The following is a 25,162-nucleotide window of genomic DNA, read 5'->3' as shown; positions in this document are numbered from 1 at the left end:
TTCAGGTTGCTTGGCACTCAATTGAACAGGAGCAGCTCCTACCATCCACAGTCCGATGGACAAACGAAGGTCTTAAACCACACCTTGGAGACCTATCTTCGTTGTTTTTGTTTGTCCAAACCTAAGGCATGGTGTAGCTGGTTGCCATGGGCCGAATATTGGTACAATACTTCCTTTCATGCATCCTCAAAATTAACTCCGTTCCAGATTGTCTATGGGCATGAACCTCCCCCTTTATTGAGATTTGAGAAGGGTACTACAACAGTTTCAGCAATCGAAAAACAACTGTTGGAGCGGGTCTCAATTCTTGATGAATTGCAATCCCAACTGTTGAAAGCTCAAGTTCGGATGAAGGAAATCGCAGATAGGAAGCGGCGAGATGTGTAGTTTGACGTGGGTGATATGGTTTATGTAAAAATTCGTCCCTATCGGCAAAAGATGTTGGCAAAGAGACTGAATGAGAAGTTATCACCAAGGTTCTATGGGCCTTTTCCAGTGTGAGGATCGGGAATGTGGCCTACAAGCTGACCTTACCACCTTCTAGTGCTATCCACCCTGTGTTCCATGTGTCGCAGCTGCGCAAGGCGGAAGGAGCAATTAAGGAAACCCTCGAAATTCCTGATCAGCTTTCAGCTGAGCTGGAAATGAAGGTGTCATCGGAATTTCTGTTGGGAATAAGGACAAGCGCAGGGAAAAATTTAAGGAACCTCGATGTCCTTATTCAATGAAAGGGGCTGCCACCATTGGAAGCAACATGGGAGCCTTACCATCAGATTCTACTTCAATTTCCAGAATTCCACCTTGAGGACAAGGTGAGACTTGTGGGCAGGAGTGTTGTTAGGACCCCCATTAAACAAACTTATCAGAGAAGAAAGAAGGAGAGGAAAAGTGGTGGGGACCACAAGGGCAACCAAGTAAAATGACTCAAGGGTAAAAGAGTCACAAGTTAGTTAGAGGGGAATAATCGGGCATGTGGCTGGAATGAGCAAAGGAGTAGGTATAAAAGGGAGGAGAGAAAGAGGGAGAAGCATCTGGAAAATTTGTTGAAGTCGTTGGAGAGTGAGACCCTCTCAAATGGGCCTGTTTTGTTTTCTTTCATTGTATTCGCTTGTATCCATTGCTGTAATCTACTGTAATTGAGGAATTCCTACTGTTTTAGAGCTAAAATTCAATCAATTGTGTAAGGGTTCTATCACTTTCATGTCTAGGGCATATTATTGCACAATTACTGGCGGCATTGACTCTTTAATAACTTGTTGAAAAGAGTTATTAATAATTACTTACTGGCAGCACTGACTCTTTAATATTATTGCACAATTACTGGCAGCACTGACTCTTTAATAATTACTGGCTGCCCTTTTTTCTGGGGGGGGGGGGGGGGGGGGGGGGGGTGCTCCATCTTCCAAGGGTACCAAATGCGTCTGCATGCTGATACGGTTCTTGTCATCCTCCAATGCTTGTTGCAAACTTGTCACCTCCTTTTGAAGTGCTTTCATGTCTAGGGCATATTATTCACAATTACTGGCGGCACTGACTCTTTAATAACTTAACTTGCTAATGCTTCTGAGTGTACTTCCTATCCTCTAGTTGCTAGGCTGTATCTCTCCAAGGCCTTGGTACTTTGGGCTTGGGCCACCATATTGACATGTTATGATTTCCTGCAGCTGCTAAACCAATTTGCCAGAGTCTGGGGACATGAACTACCATCAATGACTAAGTTGTAGGTGCTAGGTCAGGGGCTCTGACGCCAATTTTCACGGACTGAATTTATCCATCGTACCTGTGTGACATTTAGACCACCATTCTTTTTCTTGAAGTGGCCAAATAAGCATTTCTCCTCACTTGAGGTTGGAAGCATAAGCTTAAAGACAGAGAGTAAAAAGAGTGCTCTTCTATTCTCTTGAACTTTGTTGCTTACAACTGGGAAGGGTATCCCCATTTATAGTCTTTCCCTTATCAATAAATGACTTAGATCAATCTGTTCCTAAGGTTATAATATATTATCGAGTGGTTGGCACAAAGAAATAACTATTTTTATGCTTATCTACAATGCAAGAGATATTTATGAGTGTACTCTAATTTAATCTTAGATGAAGTCTACCATTGCCTGCTGGAGTTTGCCTTCGGGGCATCCTTGCTGTCCTCTCAGGATGTCCATGCAGGCGATGACTTGGCAGCCAGTCACGATAGGACAGGTGTTGTGTCTGATAGGAATTTTAACTTGTTTGACAGTTATCTCGCAGAACACATATCACATATGGAGACATGCCTATTTCAAGTATCAAGGCTTCATGGCTTCTAATGTAACCACACCAAATTGTTAATCAGAAGTATTTGCACTGTTTTTTTCTGTGGATTGAATTTAACATTTTTGTGCCTTGTTTACTCAAATAATAGCTCTTGTTAGCCTTTATTACCACTTGTTAGTAATCATGTGATGCCTCACATTATCCCTCAGTTTTCTTGTCAGTCTGTGTGAAGATAATTTTAAACATCAATGATTTATGTACTGAAAACAATGCAAGAACTATGCACAATTTCTATTAGAAATTACAAGACATGGGCCAGCAAAAGGCATGCAAGCTGTTTTAACTAACTTCAAGCTAATTTTTCTTGATCCCACTAGTCCACCAAAAGGAAATTCTGATTCATGATGTATAAGTTTCTAGGGTCATATTTGCATCTACTTGGGCGCTTAAAATGCTAGGGAGGTACTGTCTGTTTTAGCCCTATCTTAAATTTTTGGTGCTCGTACTTGGGAGGCACTTTCTTTTGTGGCATTCAATCAGTTTCCTTTCTAGCTTTAATTATACAAGAAGGAAACTGGAGATTGCAAATTTGGTTGAGGGGATAGTCTATTTAACTTATGGATGTTTCAATAATAACGTGCAGTTTCACAGTTCTAATGTCCAAAAGCAGAATGGCAGAAGTGACAGATGAATGAGGTCTAGTTCAAAATGATGTTTTTGTACTTTTGACCCCAAAAGTTGGCTTTTAGAATGGAACAGATTCTTATGTTCAAGGTTTGAGCTTCAGTATAGTTTTGATTAGAAAAGCAGGGTGAAGTTTTCTCATGGATTTTGGGACTTGGATTAAGACCAATTAATTGAGATGGCATGAAATTTTCTTATAGGTATTGTGTTGGTTTTTCAATAGTTGGCTTCTCTTTCCTCATGTCCGCATTTTTCCATTTTGAAGTATTATGTTAATGCGCTTTCAGGGCCGATTAACCTCTGAGGAATGTACTTTGAAGCTATTGTTTACTAGAACCATGTTTACAGATTCTAATTACCTTGTCACCACCAATGCAGGCAAAGGTCTTGAAGACTGATGTAGAGGGATCCAAGATCATGAGGAAGGAGGCAAGAACTGCATTATTGGAAATTGCTAAAGATGAATACCACAGAATTCTTGTTATGGAGGAAGGTTTGCTTCTTGTTCCTTTGGTTGGTCCTGCCACCTACAAGTCCTTTAAACCAGCTTTGCATTCATGGCCTTCTTTGCCTGATGGTACGGAGATTGAACAGAGCTTGAAAGGACCTTCAAGGTATGGTGCCTCTGAATTACTGCTTGGATTAAATATTCAGGAAAAGGATGCCAAACTAGAGGAAGCAAAGATGAATGCAGTTATTGGACGAACGCAACAACAGTTTCTAGCTCGCATTGGAGCTCTAGAAATGGAAAGTGAGAGAAAGCATCAGAGTGGATCCTCTTCAGATTGGCAGTTTACCATTTTGCCATGGATGGATGGTGTTGCTCGACTGGTCCTGATTCTTGGACTAGAAGATGAGTCAGCTATTACCAGAGCTGCAGAGTCAATTGCTGATGCATGCATCAGCGAGCATATGCGGGTCTCTTTTAAGGAAGCTGGAGCTGTCAAGCATCTATGTAGGCTATTAGACCATCAGGAGAATGCTGTTCAATTTGCTGCAATTTGTGCTTTGGAGAGGCTATCGGTCAGGTTGTTTATTGCGTGGCTGCTTTAACTCTTATAGATGAATCACTTCTACATAAATTCTTTTGGTGTGAATGAGGAAAACTTTCTGAAAATAATACTGCAGAAGAAGAAAAAGATTGTAGGGCTCAATCTGGAATACTTACACGGGGCAAGATATGATTTTCCCATTCTTGGGGGGTAATCTGTAGACGCTTTGTAGTCTTCATTTAATGCAATTCTTATTTACAAAAAAAAAATTTGTGGCTGTCAGCAATCAACTGGCATATTTGATTATCGACTTTGATCAAGTTTTCTGTTATCTGCTGGGGGGGGGGGGGGGGGTGTCCTACTGGTGACCAGACCTTTCCTATCTGAGAACGTTCTTCTGTTTCTTTTTTTGTTTTGTTTAATTTTTCTTTATTTATTTATTTATTTTTTTTGGGGGGGGGGGGGGGGGGGGGAGTTCGTGAAAGTAAGTGGTTCGGGAAAACCTTTCCAAGGTGGATGTTTTCCTCATCTTCCAGTATGTGCACAAGGTCCGAGAATGTTTCTTTTTTTGTTGTTTTGTTTAAGTTTTATTTATTTATTATTATTATTATTATTATTATTTTTGGAGAGGGGGGGGGGGGGTGGGAGTTCGTGAAAGTAAGTGGTTCGGGAAAACCTTTCCAAGGTGGATGTTTTCTTTGTCTTCCAGTATGTGCACAAGACTGGTCGTTTTATACCTTCTTTCAAAAAGAATGTTCTGTACATGTTTGCTCTCCCTTTGGGCAGTTTGACTGCTAAAATGAACCAATACCTAGAATCTGTGGAACATGTTGCTGTTTGTATGTTTTCATATTTCTGTATAAGAAAACTTTCACTTGTTTTTCAGGGTAGCCTCTCCATTATTGCGGTTGGATTAACTAGTCTTCCCTTGTCCCTACTAATTGCTCGAGTTATTTGACTGACCTTTGATCAATTTCTTATCTGCAGCACTGATGTTTGCCAGAAAATTGAAGCAGAAGATGTTTTACAACCTCTGATAGATTCACTGAAGCGTTCTGATGTCTCTGAAAAGTTGATGGACAAGGTATTCAGTGGTTTTGTATATTGACCAAATCTTTTGGCAAAATGCATATATTTTAATGGCCTGAAATATCTGCAATGCAGACTCTGAATATTCTTGCTCGGATTTTAGACCCTGGTAAAGAAATGAAATCAAAGGTTCGTGACATATTGCAAGTTGTATTTCATGAGAACTTGCAGTTTTGCTTATTTGTTTTCCTGATGTAATTTGTGTTGAGGTCTTATCAGTTTTATGATGGACCATTTAATGGATCAACAAAGAAGCTGCAAGCAACAAGAACTACAGGATCATCAGGAAGTGTGGATGAGATACCTGTATCAAACCCGATTTCCAGGTCATTTATGTTTGTCCCCATGTCAAAACCTCTTTCTTTTTATGGTTCCCTTCTATATCATCTTTGTAACTATGTGATCAAATGACTTTCTTGTTTGCTAATATGCTGTGGTGACTGGTGACACTTTATGGACTAAAGGAAAGATGACTGGGCATTGTGTAGATAATGCTGGAAATATGCTAAAATCAAGAGAGATTTGTCCTTGATCCTAAAATATTCTAGGATCTGAGTTTTATGTAAATAATATGTAAATATAGTAAGTCAAGGATGTAGTTTAGGATGTTGTCAATGTTTAGATTATTTCCTTCCTTTTTTGTTCATAATCCTCTCTTTAAAAGAGGATACTGTTCTTGCTCATTTGAATCAATGAAGACAAATTGTCTTTGGTTATTTCTAAGATGGTATCAGAGCTGGATTAAATCCCAACCATCCACGCCGTGTGAGGCTCTTCACGCAACCGTCTACGCCTCCTCTATTGGCCTCTCGATTGGTTGTTGATGCCCGGATTCGGCAATTCCCAGCCTTCGCCAAGCCTGAATCTGTTGGTCGAGGCCACCCAAGATTGACCCAAGGTCATCTTCTCTGTCGCGTTCTCCATCGTCAACCGCCAGGATTCTTTCTACCGCCTGCGAGTGCAAGCCTCTGCTGCGCGAGTGCAAGCGGTGTTTGATTGGGTCGGCTGTGTTTGCTTCAGCCACTGCCGATTGCTCGCGACCTCTCTACCGTGACCAGCGTTCGCTTCCGAACGGTGACACCCACTCCGATTGGGTCCGCTGTGTTCGCTTCAGCCACTGCCGATTGCTCGCAACTTCTCTACCTTGACCAGTTTCAGTCACCATTGCTGCACAGCGCAGCGCAGTTGCACGTTGCAGCCACCGTAGCCACTGGAAAGCACTGGCGCAACTGTTTCTTCTGCACAACGCAGCGGCCACAGTCGTTCACAACATTACTGTTGCAACCGCTTATGCAGAGAGCCGCGACCGCCTTCTGCTTGCTGGCACCTTACATTGACAGCAACTAATTTTGCAGCCATCTCCCAGATCTTGGTAACCTTGCTTGCTTCATTTCCTTCTTGTGTTTTCCTCTTCCAGCGTGTAAGTTATGTCGGAAGTCACTTCCGAAACATCCTTAAATCCTGTTGCTGCTATCCAAACAAAATATCCAGCAACCCAGCCAAACCATTCAAGTACCCATTTTGTCCAAATCACCACCATTCGTTTAAATGGTGATAATTTTCTTCGCTGGTCTCAATCTGTTCGGATGTATATCCGCGGGCAAGGAAAAATTGGCTACATTACTGGCGACAAAAAGGAACCTGCAGTGGATGATCCAGCACACTCTATTTGGGATGCTGAAAACTCTATGGTCATGACATGGCTGGTTAATTCCATGGATGAAGATATCAGTTCTAATTATATGTGTTATCCTACTGCAAAGGAGTTGTGGGATAATGTAAATCAGATGTACTCTGACCTAGGTAACCAATCTCAGGTTTTTGAGTTAACTTGGAAGCTGGGAGAGATTCGGCAAGGAGATGATTCTGTTACTAAATACTTCCATTCCTTGAAGAGACTGTGGCAAGATCTTGACCTTTTCAACACTTATGAGTGGAAATCTACTGAAGATTGCAACCACCACAAGAAAATGGTTGAAGATGGCCGTATTTACAAGTTTCTTACTGGCCTTAATATTGAGTTCGATGAGGTCCGAGGGAGGATTATTGGCCGATCCCCCCTACCTCCCATTGGTGAAGTATTTGCTGAGGTTAAAAGAGAAGAAAGTCGAAGGAGTGTCATGCTCGGCAAAAAAACTGTTGGTGAGTCCATTGAAAACTCTGCCTTGTTTACTGATACATCTGCCTACAAGGCTGCACATTACCAACATAGAAGCAGTGAGAGGCCTCAGGTTTGGTGTGACCATTGCAACAAGCCACGCCATACTCGGGAGACTTGCTGGAAAATTCATGGCAAACCTGCCAATTGGAAGAGCAACAAGCGAGGAGACAAGAGCAGTAACCATGGGGTCCCTATTGCGAATGAGGTTGACACAGGTCCCTTCAACAAAGAGCAAATTGATCAACTCTTGAAGCTGTTACAATCCAGTTCCTCATCTGGTATTCCTAGTGTTTCCTTGGCACACACAGGTAGAAAACCTAAAGCTCTTTCTTGTCTACATTCCTCTCCATGGGTTATTGATTCTGGAGCCTCCGATCATATGACTAGTTCTCCTTATTTATTTAATACCTATTCTCCTAGCTCTGGAAATGAAAAAATCAGAATTGCCGATGGTAGTTTTTCATCTATTGCAGGAAAAGGTCTTATTCAACTAACCGAAAAAATTAATCTCCATTCTGTTCTTCATGTTCCTAACTTAGCCTGCAATATTTTGTCTGTTAGTAAACTTTGCAAAGACTCTAACTGTCGTGTTACTTTCTTTGAATCCTATTGTGAATTTCAGGACCAGAACTTGGGGACGATGATTGGGCGTGCTAGGATGATTGAAGGTCTTTACTACTTTGATGAAAAGTCTTATGGTAATAAAAAAGCTCAGGGCTTTAGTAGTACTAGTTCAATTCCTGTTCAAAACACAATTATGCTATGGCATCTTAGACTAGGACATCCTAGTTTTACCTATATGAAACGTTTATTTCCTGAATTATTTAAAAAAATAGATTGTTCATCTTTTCAATGTGAAAGTTGCATTTTGGCAAAAAATCATCATTCTACATATTTACCAAAGCCTTACCAAGCATCCAAACCGTTTTATATAATTCATAGTGATGTTTGGGGGCCATCTAAAATTTCTACTCTATCTGGAAAAAAATGGTATGTTACCTTTATAGACGATCATACTCGTTTGTGTTGGGTTTATTTGATGCACAAAAAATCTGAAGTGGAAACTTTATTCAAAAACTTTTACATTATGATTGAAAACCAATTTCAAACTAAAATTGGCATTTTACACTCTGACAATGGCACCGAGTATTTCAATGAGCACTTGGGGGATTTTTTGAAAACCAAAGGTATTCACCACCAAACTACTTGTCTGTATACTCCTCAACAAAATGGCATTGCTGAACGTAAAAATCAACATTTACTCGAAGTAGCACGTGCCATCATGTTTTCTATGCATGTTCCAAAATATTTATGGGGCGAAGCTGTTTTAACGGCGTCCTATTTGATAAATAGGATGCCTACTAAAGTATTAAAGTACCAAACCCCCCTTGAGTGCCTCAAAGACTTTTTTCCCAACACTAGATTACATTCGGACCTTCCCATCAAAATTTTTGGATGTACTGTGTATGTTCATATACCTACTCAATTTCGCTCAAAACTTGATCCTAGGGCTGTCAAATGTGTTTTCTTGGGTTATACCTCTCATAAAAAAGGCTATAAGTGTTATGATCCTCTCACAAAAAAGACTTACGTGAGTATGGATGTTCATTTGTTGAAAACAAACCCTATTTTACCAAAAATTCCCTTCAGGGGGAGAACCATGAAGCTGAAGACAATTTTTGGGATGTTTCTGTCCCCCTTCCAAATGCAATTTGTCCTACTCAGGAATCACATGTTTCTGATAATGGTCAGCTAGGAGATTCTGGTTCTTTGATGCTAAGTAAAGTGGTTTCTCGGGCAGGGGGAGAATTACTACAAACTGATCATAATGATCTAGATTCTGAGCTTCAGGTTTATACCAGGAAGAGATTTCATCAAAAGAACAAAGACTTGAATGTCAATTTTGCACAAGACCAATCTGAAAACCTGATAAATGGCACTGTAAGTTCAAGAACTCCCACTTCAACTTCTAGTCTACCTCCCTCTACTTTACCTAATAGTTCCAAAATTGATTCTTCAACTATTTTCAATCATTTACCTAGTATTTCTGATCTTGATATTCCTATAGCAATTAGGAAAGGTGTCAGAAGTTGCACTAAATATCCTATTGCTAAATACCTTTCCTACCACAGATTATCTAAGAATCATAAGGCTTTCACATCTAGGATTTCACACTTGTTTGTGCCAAGGAATATACAGGAAGCTTTGGATGATCCAAACTGGAAATTAGCAGTTATAGAGGAGATGAATGCTCTAAGGAGAAGTGGTACTTGGGAGATAATTAACTTGCCCAGAGACAAAAAAATAGTAGGGTGTAAATGGGTGTTTACAATAAAATGTAAGGCTGACGGGAGTGTTGACAGGTACAAAGCCAGACTGGTGGCTAAAGGCTTCACCCAGACTTATGGGATTGATTATCAGGAGACCTTTGCTCCTGTGGCAAAAATAAACTCTATCAGAGTTCTGTTGTCTCTTGCAGTAAATTCAGATTGGCCTCTACACCAACTTGATGTCAAAAATGCGTTTCTTAACGGTGATCTTGAAGATGAGGTCTTTATGAGTTTACCTCCTGGATTTGAAAATAAACTTGGGAGTAACAAAGTATGTAGACTGAAGAAATCCTTGTATGGTCTCAAACAGTCTCCAAGAGCATGGTTCGAACGCTTTGGAAAGGCAGTTACCAGTTATGGCTTCCTTCAAAGTCAGGCAGATCACACTATATTTTATAAACACTCAAAAGATGGTAAAGTTGCAATTTTGATTATTTATGTTGATGACATTATTTTAACTGGTAATAATGAGACAGAGTTAGCAGTCCTCAAGCAGAAACTTGCAAATGAGTTCCAAATCAAAGATCTGGGAATCCTAAAATACTTCCTTGGAATGGAGTTTGCAAGATCCAAAGAAGGCATCTTTGTCAATCAGAGAAAATATGTTCTTGACCTTCTTGGAGAAACAGGATTACTCGGCTGCAAGGTGTCAGAAACTCCCATTGAGCCTAATGTGAAACTATATGTTGTCAAACCTGAAGAAGTAAAGGACAGGGAACAATATCAGAGACTTGTGGGCAAATTAATCTACTTGTCTCATACGCGACCTGACATTGCTTTTGCAGTGAGTGTGGTGAGTCAATTTATGCACTCACCAGGGCCAGAGCATTTTGAAGCAGTCTACAGAATCCTAAGATATCTGAAAGGTTCTCCTGGAAGAGGCTTACTATTCAAGAAACATGGCCATCTACAAGTTGAGATCTACACTGATGCAGATTGGGCAGGAAGTGTTAATGATAGGAGATCTACTTCAGGCTACTGTTCGTTTGTTGGGGGAAACCTTGTCACCTGGCGAAGCAAAAAACAAAATGTTGTGGCTAGAAGTAGTGCAGAAGCAGAATTTAGAGCCGTTGCTCATGGAATCTGTGAGGGGATGTGGATCAAAAGGATACTTGAAGAGCTGAAATTTCCTCAATCAAAACCTATAAAAGTCTATTGTGACAACAAGGCTGCCATCTCTATTGCTCATAATCCGGTATTGCATGATCGTACGAAACATATAGAAGTGGACAAACATTTCATCAAGGAGAAGCTCGATGCTGGAATAATATGCCATATCTTCCAACAACTGAACAAATTGCTGATGTTCTAACTAAGGGTCTTCATAAGAAGCAATTTGATAAACTCATTGGCAAGCTAGCTATGGAAGACATTTACAAGCCAGCTTGAGGGGGAGTGCTGGAAATATGCTAAAATCAAGAGAGATTTGTCCTTGATCCTAAAATATTCTAGGATCTGAGTTTATGTAAATAATATGTAAATATAGTAAGTCAAGGATGTAGTTTAGGATGTTGTCAATGTTTAGATTATTTCCTTCCTTTTTTGTTCATAATCCTCTCTTTAAAAGAGGATACTGTTCTTGCTCATTTGAATCAATGAAGACAAATTGTCTTTGGTTATTTCTAAGAGATAATAATCATTTTGTAGTTGGATTCTTCTTTTGCACATAGACTATTAATCGCACTTGTGAGGAGAGTGGATGAAATGGAAGAAGTTTGTAACAAAAGAGTGAGAGGAAGACCAAATAAAACTTGGTGGGAAACCCTTAAAACATGACATAGGGTATAATGGCCTTTAGAGATGATATGGCTATGGATAGAGATGACTAGAGGTCTAAAATTCATATGGCCTACCCCACCTAGTGGCATAGTAAGGCCTGTGATTGTTGTTATTGTATTCTTGTTTTGCATGGTATTAGGTAATCATCTCATTTTAAATAGGTGTCTTTGTCACTATTTGCAAAACCTAGTTAAGTTTTTACTTGAAGTGGTAGGCCTGCAGAGTAGTATAATGATCTTCAAGAAAGGTTTGTTATGAGGAATAAGGAGACAAGGAAGTGATTTTGTTGATTGATACACTAGATTATGGAGAAAATTGGATTATGATCTCTTGGTCTAATCTTCCTAATTTAGCACAGATTCTATCTTCAGTGTTTAGAAAGAAATTATTCTGATTTAGACATTTCCTATTCTTGTGTTTTTGTATCTTTGACTTTTGTATAGTGTACAACCTATCTTTCCTTATTATTTATCTTTCCTATGTTGTATTCTTCTTCCCTATTAATAGGGATTGTAATATTCAGTTCAAGTTATCAAGAGAAGTATAATTCTCCATTCCTTCTACATCTTTTGATCTATTTTCTACATGGTATCGGAGCCTATTCTCTCGAATCATTCATTGTGAGGCTTCATTTCCACGATTACTCTCAGTTTTTCCCTTCACTGTTTTGTTGTAATCCCGCATAATGTCCGAAATTTCTAAAACAACTTCTCCCATCTCAATGAGAGAAGCTATGCCAATCGAACAATCAACCGGTGGTGCCCCTGTTGGTGTGAGCTACCATGAATGCACCATTCATACCGCCTAGATGGTGGGAATTACCTTTAGTGGTCTCAATTGATGAAAACGTTTCTGAAGGGTCGGGGCAAGATTGCTCACCTTACTGGTTCAACACCTAAAGCCTCGGATCTGGCGTTTGTTGCTTGGGATGTAGAAGATTCAATGCTGATGTCATGGCTTTGGAGTTCAATGCTACCCCTAACCGAGGTAAGCAAGAACTATATATTTTTATTTACGGCTAAAGACATTTGGGAGACAGTTAAGAAAACTTATTCTAAGGTGCAAGATGCATCAGTTGTCTATGAAATAAAAACCAAAATCAGTAGCATAAAATAAAGATTCTTGTCTATGATTGATTACTACAATAGGATGAATGGTTTTTGCCTTGAATTAGACCATTATCAAGTCATTAAAATGGTGTCTAGCAAAGATGATGTTATCCTAACCTCTATGCTGGAAGGAGATAGAATAGTAGAATTTTTGGTTGGGCTTAATCCTGAGTCTGATCAGGTAAGAGCACAGATCCTTAGCAATGAATAGTGTTCGAAAATTCGGCCTAGGCGGCCGCCTAAGCACCGCTTAGGCGCTGAGCGGCAACCAGCCGCAGCGATTTAGGGCTACTCGGTAGCCCTATGCGCCATGGCCGACTAATTGGTCCACGGCGCCGCCTAGGCAGACCAGGCGCCGCCTAACCGCCTAGGCGGCCGCCTGGGTCGCGCACGACCTGGGCCACCTAGGTCGTGCGCGTCTTGGGCCAACCTTTTTTCCCCCTCCCTTTCTCTATTTCCCGATCCCCTTTCCCTTTCTCTCTCTGGTTGTGTTCATCGCGGCTCCTCTCTCTCTCTCTCTCTCGCCTTCGATCTCTTCTTGGTTGTTCGCCACCGCCATTGATCTCTTCTCTTGGTCTTGCTCTCTCGTTGCTGTCGACCTCACCTGTTGCCTGTTGGTCGTTCTCTCTCGTCGCCGTTCGCGTCTTGCTGCGGTATGTATCCAACCATCCATCTTCCTCCGCCAACGCAAGCTTGCCTTTCTGTAGCAACTCAGCAGCAAGCAGCAACGCAAAGCTACTCATGGCTCGCTTGCGTATTGCTTGCTTGCTGCTTCAACGAGCAGCAAGCAGCAGCAACTTGCTGCTTGCTTGCTGTGCTGCTCGTTGAAGCAGCAAGCTTGCGTTGCTACAACAAGCAGCACAGCAAGCAAGCAGCAAGTTGCTGCTGCTTGCTGCTCGTTGAAGCAGCAAGCAAGCAATACGCAAGCTTGCTGCTTCAAGCAGCAGCTGATTTCATTTCATTTGATGAGTTTTAGTTAAATTTTAATGTATATTATTGAAATTATTCAATACTCAGGGAAAAACAGGAGTCATGAAGTGAAATGAATGATTCGGATAGGACTGGAAGTACGGGAGCATCGTCCAAGGCCTCCTCAATTCTTAAAAGGAAGTCAAATGATGTCGGATGGGAGTATGGAATGTTAATTGATCCGAAAAATATGGATAAAATTAAATGTAAGTTGTGTGGTAAAATTATGTCTGGAGGTGTTTACAGAGTAAAAGAACACATTGGCCACATTTCTGGAAATGTTTCTGCATGTCCAAAATCTTCTCCAACTGATCAAGCCAAATGTAAGAATGCTATTGCCGAGGCAAAGAATAAGAGGAAAAATAAGAAGAAGGAGGAAGATTTGATGAGATCAACTGTTAATATCTCCGAAAGAGTGGAAGGGGATGATGAAGATGAATTGCAAGAGTTAGGTAGCAGAAAAACGTCCCGTACTCTTGGCCCTATCGATAAGTTTGCAAGCTCCATCAGCCCTGAAACTTGTTTGACTGCGAGAATGAGCCAAAGGCAACAAACTATTAGTGAAGCACTATTTAAAGAGAGAACACAGTCTGTTCGTGAATATTGTGCTAGATGGGTGTATGAAGCTGGTATACCTTTCAATGCGATTGACAATGATAGCTTCAAATTGTTTGTTGAGGCGGTTGGTCAATTTGGGCCGGGCTTCAAACCTCCCAGTCAATACCAATTGAAGGAACCACTATTAAAGGGGGAAGTTGACAGAATAAAAGAGTTATTGAAGAAGCATGAAGAAGAGTGGGCACGAACTGGGTGCTCCATTATGACAGATGCTTGGACAGATAGAAAAAAGAGGAGCATCATGAACCTATGTGTTAATTCTAATGCAGGTACTGCTTTCCTTTCTTCTAGAGAGTCTTCAGATGAAGCACATACAAGTGAACTTATCTTTGAGTATGTGGATAAATGCATTGAGCAAGTTGGGCCACAAAACGTCATCCAAGTAGTAACCGACAATGCTGCCAATAATATGGGAGCGGCAAAATTATTGAAGGTGAAGAGGCCAAATATCTTTTGGACCTCATGTGCTACTCACACCATCAATTTGATGCTTGAAAGTATTGGAAAACTGCCGAAGTATAAGAAAGTCATTGATCAGGCCAAGAGTTTCACAATCTTCATTTATGCACACCATAAGACTTTGTCCTTAATGAGGTCATTTACGAAGAAGAGGGATATAGTGAGACCAGGAGTTACTAGATTTGCTTCTGCTTTCTTGACTTTACAGAGTTTGATGGAGAAAAAGGCCCAATTGAGGGCAATGTTTACCAGCTCCGAATGGGAGGAGTGCAAATGATCAAAGATTGTTAAAGGGAAAGCAGCCTATGCTACTGTGATGAGCATTGCTTTTTGGAATGGTGTGACTATATGCCTTAAAGTTTTTGCACCTTTGGTGAAGGTGCTTCGAATTGTTGATGCGGATAGAAAGCCTTCTATGGGCTTTTTATGTGGAGAGATTAAGCAAGCAAAGGAAGATATTAAGGAGGCCTTAAATAATCTTGAAAAGAACTATAAGCCTATTATGGAGATTATTGAAGCAAGGGTAAAAGATAGGCTAGATAGTCCACTACATTTTGCAGCTTACCTTTTGAATCCCTACTACTTTTTCAAGGATATGGATATACAACTTGATAATGAAGTGATGGATGGGCTTTTTAACTGTGTGGAGATGTTTTATCATTATGATGGTGAATTGCAAGGCCATGTTATAAATGTTGAGTTGCCAAAGTATACTCGTAAAGATGGAGCTTTTGGAAAATCGTGGGCAACTCAAGGGTGTGCGAAAAATGATGACAATTATAATCCAGGTATAAAATTATTTTAATCCTTTCTATTGTGTATTAGTGTATAAATTAAATTTGTTTACTTTATACTTGTTTGACCTATGTAGTTACATGGTGGATGACTTATGGAAATCAAACTCCAAACTTGCAACGAATGGCGAGAAAGATTCTCTCGTTAACCACTAGTTCATCCGGTTGTGAAAGAAATTGGAGCACTTTTGAAGGGGTTAGTGTATATATGAATTATATTTATTTACTATCAATTAGTTATCCTTATTCAGTTATCATTTATATTGATATTGCTTTTATTTTATTTATGTAGATACATACGAAGAAAAGAAATAGACTAGACGTGAATCGATTGAACAATCTAGTCTATGTTCAATTTAATGCGAAATTGATGAACAAGCACAAAAGGGAGAAGGAAAGGAATGTTGATGTGCTACTTGCTAGTGATGCTAGTAATGTACAAGGATGGATCGTTGATGGAGAAGATGATGAAGAAGTTGAGCCTAGTACGGGGCTCACTTGGGAAGTGGTTGGTGAAGCATCAGGAGCAGACGAGATGCTTCAAGCTCGAAGAAGTTCTAGGATGAGAGAGCTTCATGAAGATGATTTTCAATCAGAAGAAGAAGATGAGCAAGAAATCAATGAATTTGATTTTGAGTCCGATGAAGATCGTGTATTGGAAGAATATGGAGAGGAAGAAGACCAATTAGATAGTTAGACTTAGATTCTTCGGATATGGTTTATGTTGTATTATTGCTACTTCTACCTTCTTGAACTTATAACTAATATAATAGTTTATTTTTTGAGTCTTAATTCCATTATTTCACTTGTCTTTTCAACTTTGATTTACCTGAAAATAATATCAAATTACATCAAAAGGTTTTTAGAAAAAAAAAAAAAAATCATTTTTCCTAGTCGCCGCCTAGGCGCTAGGCCCCAGCCTGGCGCCCGACTAGCGCCTAGCGCGTTTTTGAACACTGGCAATGAAAAAATGCCATCTTTGAATGAGGTGTATTTCATAGTACGTAGTAAGGAGCATAGGAGGGTAGCTATGTTTAATGATCATAATCTGGAAGGGTCAGCTATGGTGTATAACAAAGTGCAGGGTTCATGGACTAAATCATTGCAAGGTAGAGATATGTCTTCCTCTAAGCAAAACAAAGAGGGATTATGGTGTTCCTATTGTAAGAAGTCAAAACACATGAGGGAAACATGCTTTAAATTGCATGGAAAAGATGTCGTTTTGAACAAAATGGGGGGATTTAAGAATCCACAGCCTAAGAGTCAAGCAATGATGTATCTTACAACTAAAGACCCAGAGGAACCAGCTGAGAAAGCTGATTCTATTGTCCCCCTCTGATCTGGGAGAATTAAATGTAGAAGAAATTAGTAAGCTGAAATCCTTCTTAAAGACTCTTCAAGGTGAATCATGTTGTCTAGCCCAAACAAGTATGTGTTTTAATTTTGAATTTTTTATTGCCTCACACACTATTAGGAATGAGTTGTGGATTTTGGATTCTGGAGCTAGTAATCACATGACTCCTAACCTGAGTGTGTTTGAAACATATAAACCGGTAATTAGCTCCAAAAGAATTACAATAGCTAATGGCCATACGGTTCCTATAGTCAGACAAGGAAGTACATGTTTGAACCCCTCTCTTCCTATCCAACATGTGCTTCATGTGCCTAGCCTCTCTACTAATTTACTTTCAGTTCATAAACTCACTCAAGATCTTAATTGCCGTGTGATTTTTTTCCCTCATACTTGTGTATTTCAAGATCTGGCTGCGGGAAAGATGATCAGTGTTGCCAAGGCACAAAATGGGTTGTACTACTTACAAAGGAACTATGAGTCACCTATAGGAGATCAACCTATTCTAGCTTGCTCTTCTCAACCTACCTCTACCAAAACTGATGTCTAGCTCCAACACCTGAGATTAGGACATCCACATTTTCATTTGTTAAAGACCATGTTTCCTAATATGTTTCAAGGTTTAGATGTTACTAATTTCCATTGTGATGTGTGTGAGTTATTTGAACATCATCGGGTGCCTTATGCTATTAGTAATAAACTCTCTTTGCTTCCTTTCTTCTTGGTACACTCTGATGTGTAGGGACCCTCTAAAGTTCCCAATTGTTCCAGGGCTAAATGATCTAGTTCATTTATTGATGACTGCACACGAATGACTTGGGTGTACTTACTAGAGGCTAAGGCAACCATCAGTGACTTCCTACCTTTATTTCATAGGATGATCCTTAGTCAATTTGGGGTTTCTATTAAAAGGTTTAGAATTGATAATGCAAGAGATTATTTTAATCACCACTTAAATTAGGTCTTTCAAAAAAAGGGGATTATCCATGAATCCTCTTGTGTTGATACTCCACAACAAAATGGAGCTGCCAAAAGAAAGATGAGACATGTTCTTAATGTGACTAGAGCTCTCTTGCATTAGCATTATGCTCCTAAATCCTTTTGGGGCGAAGCAGTCTTAACTGTAACATATTTGATCAATCGAGTTCCTTCAAAAGTGCTAAATCATCTGAGTCATTTTCAGTGTCTCTCTTCTCACTTTCTAGAACTTGGTCTTTGTACTTCTCTTCCTCTCAAAGTGTTCAGGTGTGTGGCTTTTGTTTATATTTCTAGACATAACAGGGACAAATTTGATCCTAGAGCTATTAGATGCATTCTTATTGGCTACTCTCCTACCCAAAAGGGCTATAAGTGGTATCATCCTTCCACTCGCAAATTCTTTGTGTCTAAAGATGTGACTTTTGTGGAAATTCAGTCCCTTTATAAGCCTTTTATTTCAAGTCTCCAGGGGGAGATTGTAGATGGTGACCATGATCTGCCTAATCTGCCTACTTTGGAGGACTCTTTGGATTCTCAACTACACCCTAATTCTCAGCCTCAATCTACATCAGAATTTGCTTCCTCTACCCTGCATTTTCTCTCTGTACCAGAGTCCTCCAATTCAGGAGAATTGGGAGAGTTATTAACATCTCCTGGTTCTCCAATTCCAGACCAACTAGTGATACCATCTCCTGCCAGATTTAAAGGTTCACCTTATGTCTACAAGAGAAGAGTTTTAACCTATTTCATGTGCCACGCAAGGGCTAACATACGTCCCAAGGTTAGGCATGGAACTATCTAAGCCTTCTATTTATTCTGACCCTGTTCACATTGATTTAAACTTGCCCATTGCTATTAGAAAATAAGTTAAAAGCTACACACAACATACTATAGCCAATTTCATTTCCTATCATCGTCTTTCATCCAAACACTAGAGTTTCTTGTCTTCTCTTGATTCCATAACCATTCCAAAATCAGTAGAAGAGGCATTACAGAATCAGAATTGGATACAGGCCATGCAAAAAGAAATGAGAGCCTTGGAGAAAAATCAGACTTGGGAAATGGTGCTTAGACCGAGGGGAATTCAACCTGTAGGTTGCAAATGGGTGTTTAATGTGAAGAATAATGCAGATGGTACATTAAAAAGGTGCAAGCTCGGTTGGTAGCTATGAGATATGCACAAACTTATGGCATTGATTATTTGGAAATATTTGCACCCATGGCAAAAATGACAACTGTTAGAATACTTATATCTCTGGCTGGTTGTTGTAGTTGGGAATTGATGCAATTGGATGTAAAAAATGCCTTCCTACATGGTGAAATAGAGAAGGAAGTCTTTATGGAGCCACCTTTAAGTTTCACTAGTGATGTATTAGGCAAAGTTTTCAGATTGAAAAAGGCTCTTTATGGATTAAAGCAATCCCCAAGGGCTTGGTTTGACAGGTTTTCAAAGGCTATGAAGCAAATGGGGTATTGGCAAAGTAGGGGAGATCATACTCTATTTATTGAGCATTCTAAGCAAGGTAATCTAACAGCTTTACTTGTGTATGTAGATGATATTATTATCACTGGGAATGATGTTGATGAAAGTGGCATCTAAAGGAGAATTTGGCCCAAGTTTTTGACATAGAGGACCTTGGCAAGCTTAAGTATTTCTTATGCATAGAAGTTGCCTACTCTAAGGATGATATCTTTCTTTCCCAAAGAAAATATACCATGGACTTAATTATTGGAAGAAATTGGGTTGTTAGGTGGCAGGACAACTAGTACTCCATTAGAACCAAATCTCAAGTTGGGAAAATCTAATAGCCTAATAGTAGACAGAATGAGGTATCAAAGGTTAATGGGCCGATTAATCTACTTATTTCACACAAGGCCTGACATTGCATTTATTGTCAGCTTGGTGACCCAATTTATGCACAGTCCAACTGGTGAACATATGCAAGCAATGAGAAGAATCTTATATTATCTAAAGGCAACACTATGGAAAGGTCTTTTGTTCAAATTAGGAAAAGAATTGAAAGTTATAGAATACACAGATGTTGATTATGGAGGTTCTCTTATGGATAGAAGATCTACTACAGGCTATTGTGTAGTCTTAAGAGGAAATTTGGTGTTCTGGAAAAGTAAAAAATAGAGTATAATGGCCTAGTCTAGTGTAAAAGCTGAGTTTCTGGCAATGGTTCTTGGTTTATGTGAACTATTGTAACTAAAAATTGTGCTAGATGATCTACAAATCCCTAGTCATGGTCCAATGAAGTTGTTTTGTGACAATCAATCAGCTATCAGCATTGCATATAATTTAGTGCAACACGATCACACCAAGCATGTTGAGATTGATCGTCATTTCATCAAGGAAAAGTTAGAGGCTGGAGAAATTTGCATACCCTTTGTTACTTCAAAAAATCAGCTAGCTGATTTATTGACAAAGGGCTTTCCTATCAAAAGGTTTGAAGAGCTTATGGGCAAGTTAGGAATGATAGATATTCATTCACTAGTTTGAGGGAGAGTGTTGATTGATTCACGAGATTATGGAGAAAATTAGATTATGATATCTTGATCTAATCTTCCTAATTTAACACAGATTCTATCTTCAGTGTTTAGAAAGAAATTATTCAGATTTAGATATTTCCTATTCTTGTGTTTTCGTATTTTTGACTTTTGTATAGTGTACAGCCTATCTTTCCTTATTATTTATCTTCTCTATATTGTACTCTTCTTCCCTATTAATAGGCATTGCAATATTCAGTTCAAGTTATCAAGAGAAGTATAGTTTTTTGTTCCTCCTACATCTTTTGATCTATTTTCTACAGATCCAATATGCATGAATCCAAATTTTGTATCTCATTTAGCTTGTAGGTATAAAGTATCTAAAGGACGTGCTATACCACTAAAGATTAATACCTCTACATGCATTCCCAACACAAGTAGCTTGTTGTGCTTTTAAAGCACATCAGTTCTTTTATAAAAAATTTTATACAAGTAGCATTTGGTTAATGTAACTTTGCTTTTAAAGCATAGGTGTTTCTTCCAAAAAAGCAGGTTATGCTGGTTCTAAGTAAAAGTAAGGATCCCCTATGTTTTTCAAAAGCATAGAAGCTTTTAGTAGGATCCACAATCATTGCATTGCTATTTACTTTTACAACCACTCTCTGTCTTCATTATCACGCCGCTTTTCCATAATAACTTAATACTGTTAATTCTATTAATTCTAAATTCATTTTTATATGCATATATAAAATAATATTCTTATACAAATTTTATTTATTTACTTATTTATACTTTTCTTTATAAAATAATATTCACGTTTTATTTAAACATATGGCTTCATTTACTTATTCATCATATGCATGGAAAAAATATTATAAATAATTTAGGCTCTATCTGTTTCAATGTAAATTCTTTTGTTGATTTATTTTCAGGTATATTTTTTGATTAAAAAATTTTAAAAAAATATTTTATGCCAAAACAAATTCGAGTCTTAGGTTAAAATGCTTATTTAATATACCGATGTGTCTTTGAGTCATTTTACATATTTACAATATTTAATAATAAAATATTAACAAAACACTTAGAGTGTGTTCGATTGCATTACCTAGATTTTAATTCTAGGTAATGATTGCCTAGAAAACAAAAACCACCCCACCCCCTTGGAAAATGAATTCTATGGAAAGAAGCTTTAAATGCTTGTACCATACACATATTTTCCATAGAAAAGTTAAAAGTGTTTGATTGCTTCCATAGAAAATATGTATAATAATTACACATTTTCTATGGTTTATTGCTTACTTTTAACATCAGTAAGCACAACACCGTACTCAATTGCCAAATACTATTTGTATAGTACGACACAACGCACATAGCTGCCACAACACAACAATACCAAACAGCCCCCATATAGTGGCAAAGCTAGGATTTGACTCCAATGGGGTCAATAGTTTAAGGTTTAAAATATTATTAAAATAAAAGTAAATTAGTACTAATTTCTAAAAAACAATTTCATAACTATATATCAAACAAAATAAAGTAACAACAAAAAGAGGAACTCAATCTCATCAAAATGATTATTAAACTCTTGAAGTTGTTTGTCTACATTAGTTGATAATGATGCAAAATTGTAACATTTATAGTTTTGTTCCTTGACTTTTAGGAACTACACACACAAAATCCATTTCATGTTTTTCAGAAAATAAAGAAATTTCAACTAAAAAATCATCCCGTCCATAATCTCTCATCATTTGAAACTTTTACTTGGATATTTTAATTGACCATAGTTGATAGTGTACTTTCCTTTACAAAACCTTTGACAAATCATTTGTAATTCCAAACACATTTTTTATTAAGTGTAAATTAGACAAAAGAGATCAAAGGATTGGAACAATTAATTGCAAATGTCAGTTTTCGTTAATTACAAAATTATTTTGTAATTTTCTAAGTAAGTGGGAACAATTGAAATTTTTTATTTTTTTTAGGGGAGTTATTCTTAATTAACCTTAAATTTTACATATATATTATAGAGTGCAAAATCATTTCAGTGGGATCAATTGACCCCACTGAACACATGCTAGCTCTGCCCCTGCCTGGAATCAATGTTATCCAGCTACTTTCTTGATTTTATATGCCATGGGAATACTTCTGGTGGGTGCATTTGACCTGTTATCCAGCAATTTGTCCACTAACTCATTGCCTTCTGACCTACCTACTCTTGTGGAATACTAGTTGAATGCTTCCCAACATGTGATGCATTTGAATTGAAATTTTAACTCATGGATTCTTGGAATTAATCTTTTGAATGCAATTGATATGTTAAATTAGTATTATTTTTACATCTTCATCACTCTTTTTATATCAAATATAATTATATTACATATAAAAGTATGTGAAAATACATATTTCTTGCTGTGCCGCTTTCATGTTCTGTGTTGCATTTTATGAAGACTTATGTTGAGTTGTCAGTTTTAATATGTGCCGGTGTTGTGTGTTAGTGTCCATGCAATTGTCAGTTTGATATGTGCTCATGTTGAGTGTTAGTGTCTATGGTAGGGCAATCTGTTAGAACTGATGGCCTTCTCTGCAAACAGTACGGCTTCTTACTCACTCATGGATGAACAAATTTTCTGGCATTTGTGAAAGACCAGACTTAAAAAATTTGTTATGTGACTTCCTAGTTCTACTATGCTGCCAATTCACATTCTTCATGCGAATCGAAATATATTCTCACTATTATCTGTAACCAACAATATGCCCTTGATACTTTCCATTCAAAATCCAATAGACTGAATGTTGCCTTGACCTTGCGCACAGCTTGCACATTGACCATGCAAGAGATCTATTGGATTCTGCTGCCCTTGCTTGCCTTGTTGGGATACTGAAGAAAACTTCCCCTAGTTTGCAAAGAAAAGCAGCCTCCATACTAGAGTTTGTGACAGTGGCTGATCTATCCATTGACAAAATCATCTCAGCGGACATTGAATCTGGTTTGGACGCAGTTTTCCAACAAAAAATTGTGCTTGGTATGAATCAATTTTCATGCCCTTTAGTCTTTTAAAGGGATGAAGGGGAGGGGGGTGGTTTTAACTGACTATCTGTTTTGGTTTTTATTTTCTTTCTTTTGTGTGTTCAATTTCCATTTTCAATTAAAAAAAAAATTAACATGTTGTTTGATAACTTTGTTTTGTCTTTTGTTTGCTTTGCTTCTTCCCCCCCCCCCCCCTTCGTTTTCCTCCTCCTCTCCACCCCTAGTGGGAGTGGCCTAGCTCCAGAGACTCTCGGGGAATCACCATGATTCCCAGAGCTGTTCTGGGAGTTATCTGGTTACTCCCACTGACGGTGAAGATCATTGAGTGTGGGGAGGGGGATGGATATTGGTGGGGAGGTAGAAAATGGAAACGAGGTGAAAATTGTGAAAAGTGTTATCATATTTTCCATAAGTTTTCAGAAACTTTTTATGGGGGGAAAATAAGCAATAAAATGTCCTTTGCAATTTTTTGTTTCCAAAATTTTTAAATTGAGAACTGAAAATGGAAGCCCAACCAAACTTGGCCCAAACTTTTCAGATAGGCTGCCTGTTTTCCTTTCTTTTATTTTCTTTTTTATTGGTAAAAAGGGAAAATTCATGTGGCAAGGACACAATGCACGACTTTCTAACCCAGTGGGGGTTAGCACATTTAGTCATCCAGAACATTTGAGAAAACCCCAATTAGGAGCTATCTAAGGCAATGCCATTAACACCCCACCCTTAAAATCGTAGACTCAAACTTGAAACCTCAAGCCCTAGCTTGACAGTTTTAGACTCCCACAGAGCTATCACCTTGGGTGGTGGGCTACTGTTTTTCATTTCATCCCCCGTGGGTGACTTTGGCTGGGCACCTTGCAACTGGCAAATGACTTTTACACCCCAGCCGGTGCTTTTGGAAAAGCACAACAGTTGCAAAGAATTGGAGTCATCCAATAAATAACGCCAGGGAATTTATTCTTTTCCTTCTTATCCAAATTTGTTGATACTTGAAAAGTTTTTATGCATGCAGATACGGAACTTGATATGGACTCTCAGCAGCCAGAACTACACGCCCTAGAAGTTGAAGAAGCTGGACTTGCAATATCTGCAGCATCCCGGCTACTGACAAGACTGCTCGACTTTGAGCAGTTCCGCAGCGCCATAAACGCAGCCCGGTTCACGAAGGTGCTACGAAAAATCCTCATATCGGCTATTCCACTCCACAACAAGGACTGGGTTGCTGCTTGCCTCGTTAGACTCAGCTCATTGTCCGGCCCCAATGTAAACTTCGAAAACCCGATTAACATTGAGGTAACTCTCTACGAGATAATCCCCAGATTGATAGAACAGATCAAGTTCTCCTCCCCAGAAGTGCAAGAAGCAGCTGTGGTAGAACTGAACAGGATAATCTCCGAAGAGGTGGTGGATTCAACTCGAGCAGTTGCAGCAGAGGGGGCGATCTTTCCGCTGGTGAAGCTTATCGACGAAGGGACCAAAAGGGCTTCTGAAGCAGGAATCGCGATACTGTATAATTTAAGCATGGATGCTGAGAACCATTCGGCAATCATAGCTGCAGGAGCAGTTTCAGTTCTGAGAAGGATTATTCTATCACAAAGGTCACACTGGATGCGAGCACTTCATCTACTGAGGACTTTACCTACATGATGGAGCAAAGAAAGATTTTCTATCATTGTGCTGAGAAAATGAAATTGTAGGAATAATGTATATTTTCTTAGCTTTTATCATTCTTCTTATCTTAGGCATTGTACTGATCTGATGACTTTCATGATACTGTAATCCTTTCTTTAAATGAGTGATAATGGTGTACCCAGTCCCAGTGCTGTCTTATTCACAACTACTGGGTAAAGATTTGTTAAAGCGGTACGAATCTTAGATCTCCTGTTGGTATTTTCTGTAGGAACAGCAACACAAAAACGTATGCAGAACGTTGACACAACAGCAATAATGGCAAACAATATTTAGACCGGTTTTACTAAATCCCCAAACCCATTGGCAGCAACGTTGTCTATACGAAGTTCCCAAACACAGAGTATAATGAACACAAGATACTCACAGCAGTATTTTCCAAATGAATGGCAACAA

At 38.8% G+C, this 25,162-nt stretch overlaps 1 protein-coding gene across 2 annotated transcripts in view; it reads left to right on the top strand.

The window, feature by feature from the left end:
- Window positions 1-24,926, top strand: part of LOC127809671 (uncharacterized) — a 31,918-nt gene extending 6,992 nt beyond the window's left edge. The window contains exons 4-9 of one of the 2 annotated variants that reach the window (XM_052348658.1): window positions 3,312-3,961; window positions 4,913-5,009; window positions 5,090-5,143; window positions 5,234-5,340; window positions 22,867-23,075; window positions 24,090-24,926. In XM_052348658.1, coding sequence (XP_052204618.1) covers window positions 3,312-3,961; window positions 4,913-5,009; window positions 5,090-5,143; window positions 5,234-5,340; window positions 22,867-23,075; window positions 24,090-24,724 — 1,752 coding nt within the window. In that variant the 3' untranslated portion in view covers window positions 24,725-24,926. Of the gene's footprint in view, window positions 1-3,311; window positions 3,962-4,912; window positions 5,010-5,089; window positions 5,144-5,233; window positions 5,341-22,866; window positions 23,076-24,074 lie in introns of both variants that reach the window. The other variant, XM_052348657.1, reaches the window with a different exon arrangement.
- The last annotated feature ends 236 nt before the right edge of the window (window positions 24,927-25,162 follow it).

The sequence above is a fragment of the Diospyros lotus genome, chromosome 9 (genome assembly GCF_014633365.1).
Source record: "Diospyros lotus cultivar Yz01 chromosome 9, ASM1463336v1, whole genome shotgun sequence".
Classification (NCBI taxonomy): domain Eukaryota; kingdom Viridiplantae; phylum Streptophyta; class Magnoliopsida; order Ericales; family Ebenaceae; genus Diospyros; species Diospyros lotus.
Note: the sequence above shows the minus strand (reverse complement) of the source record. Positions and strands in the feature narration are given on the sequence as shown.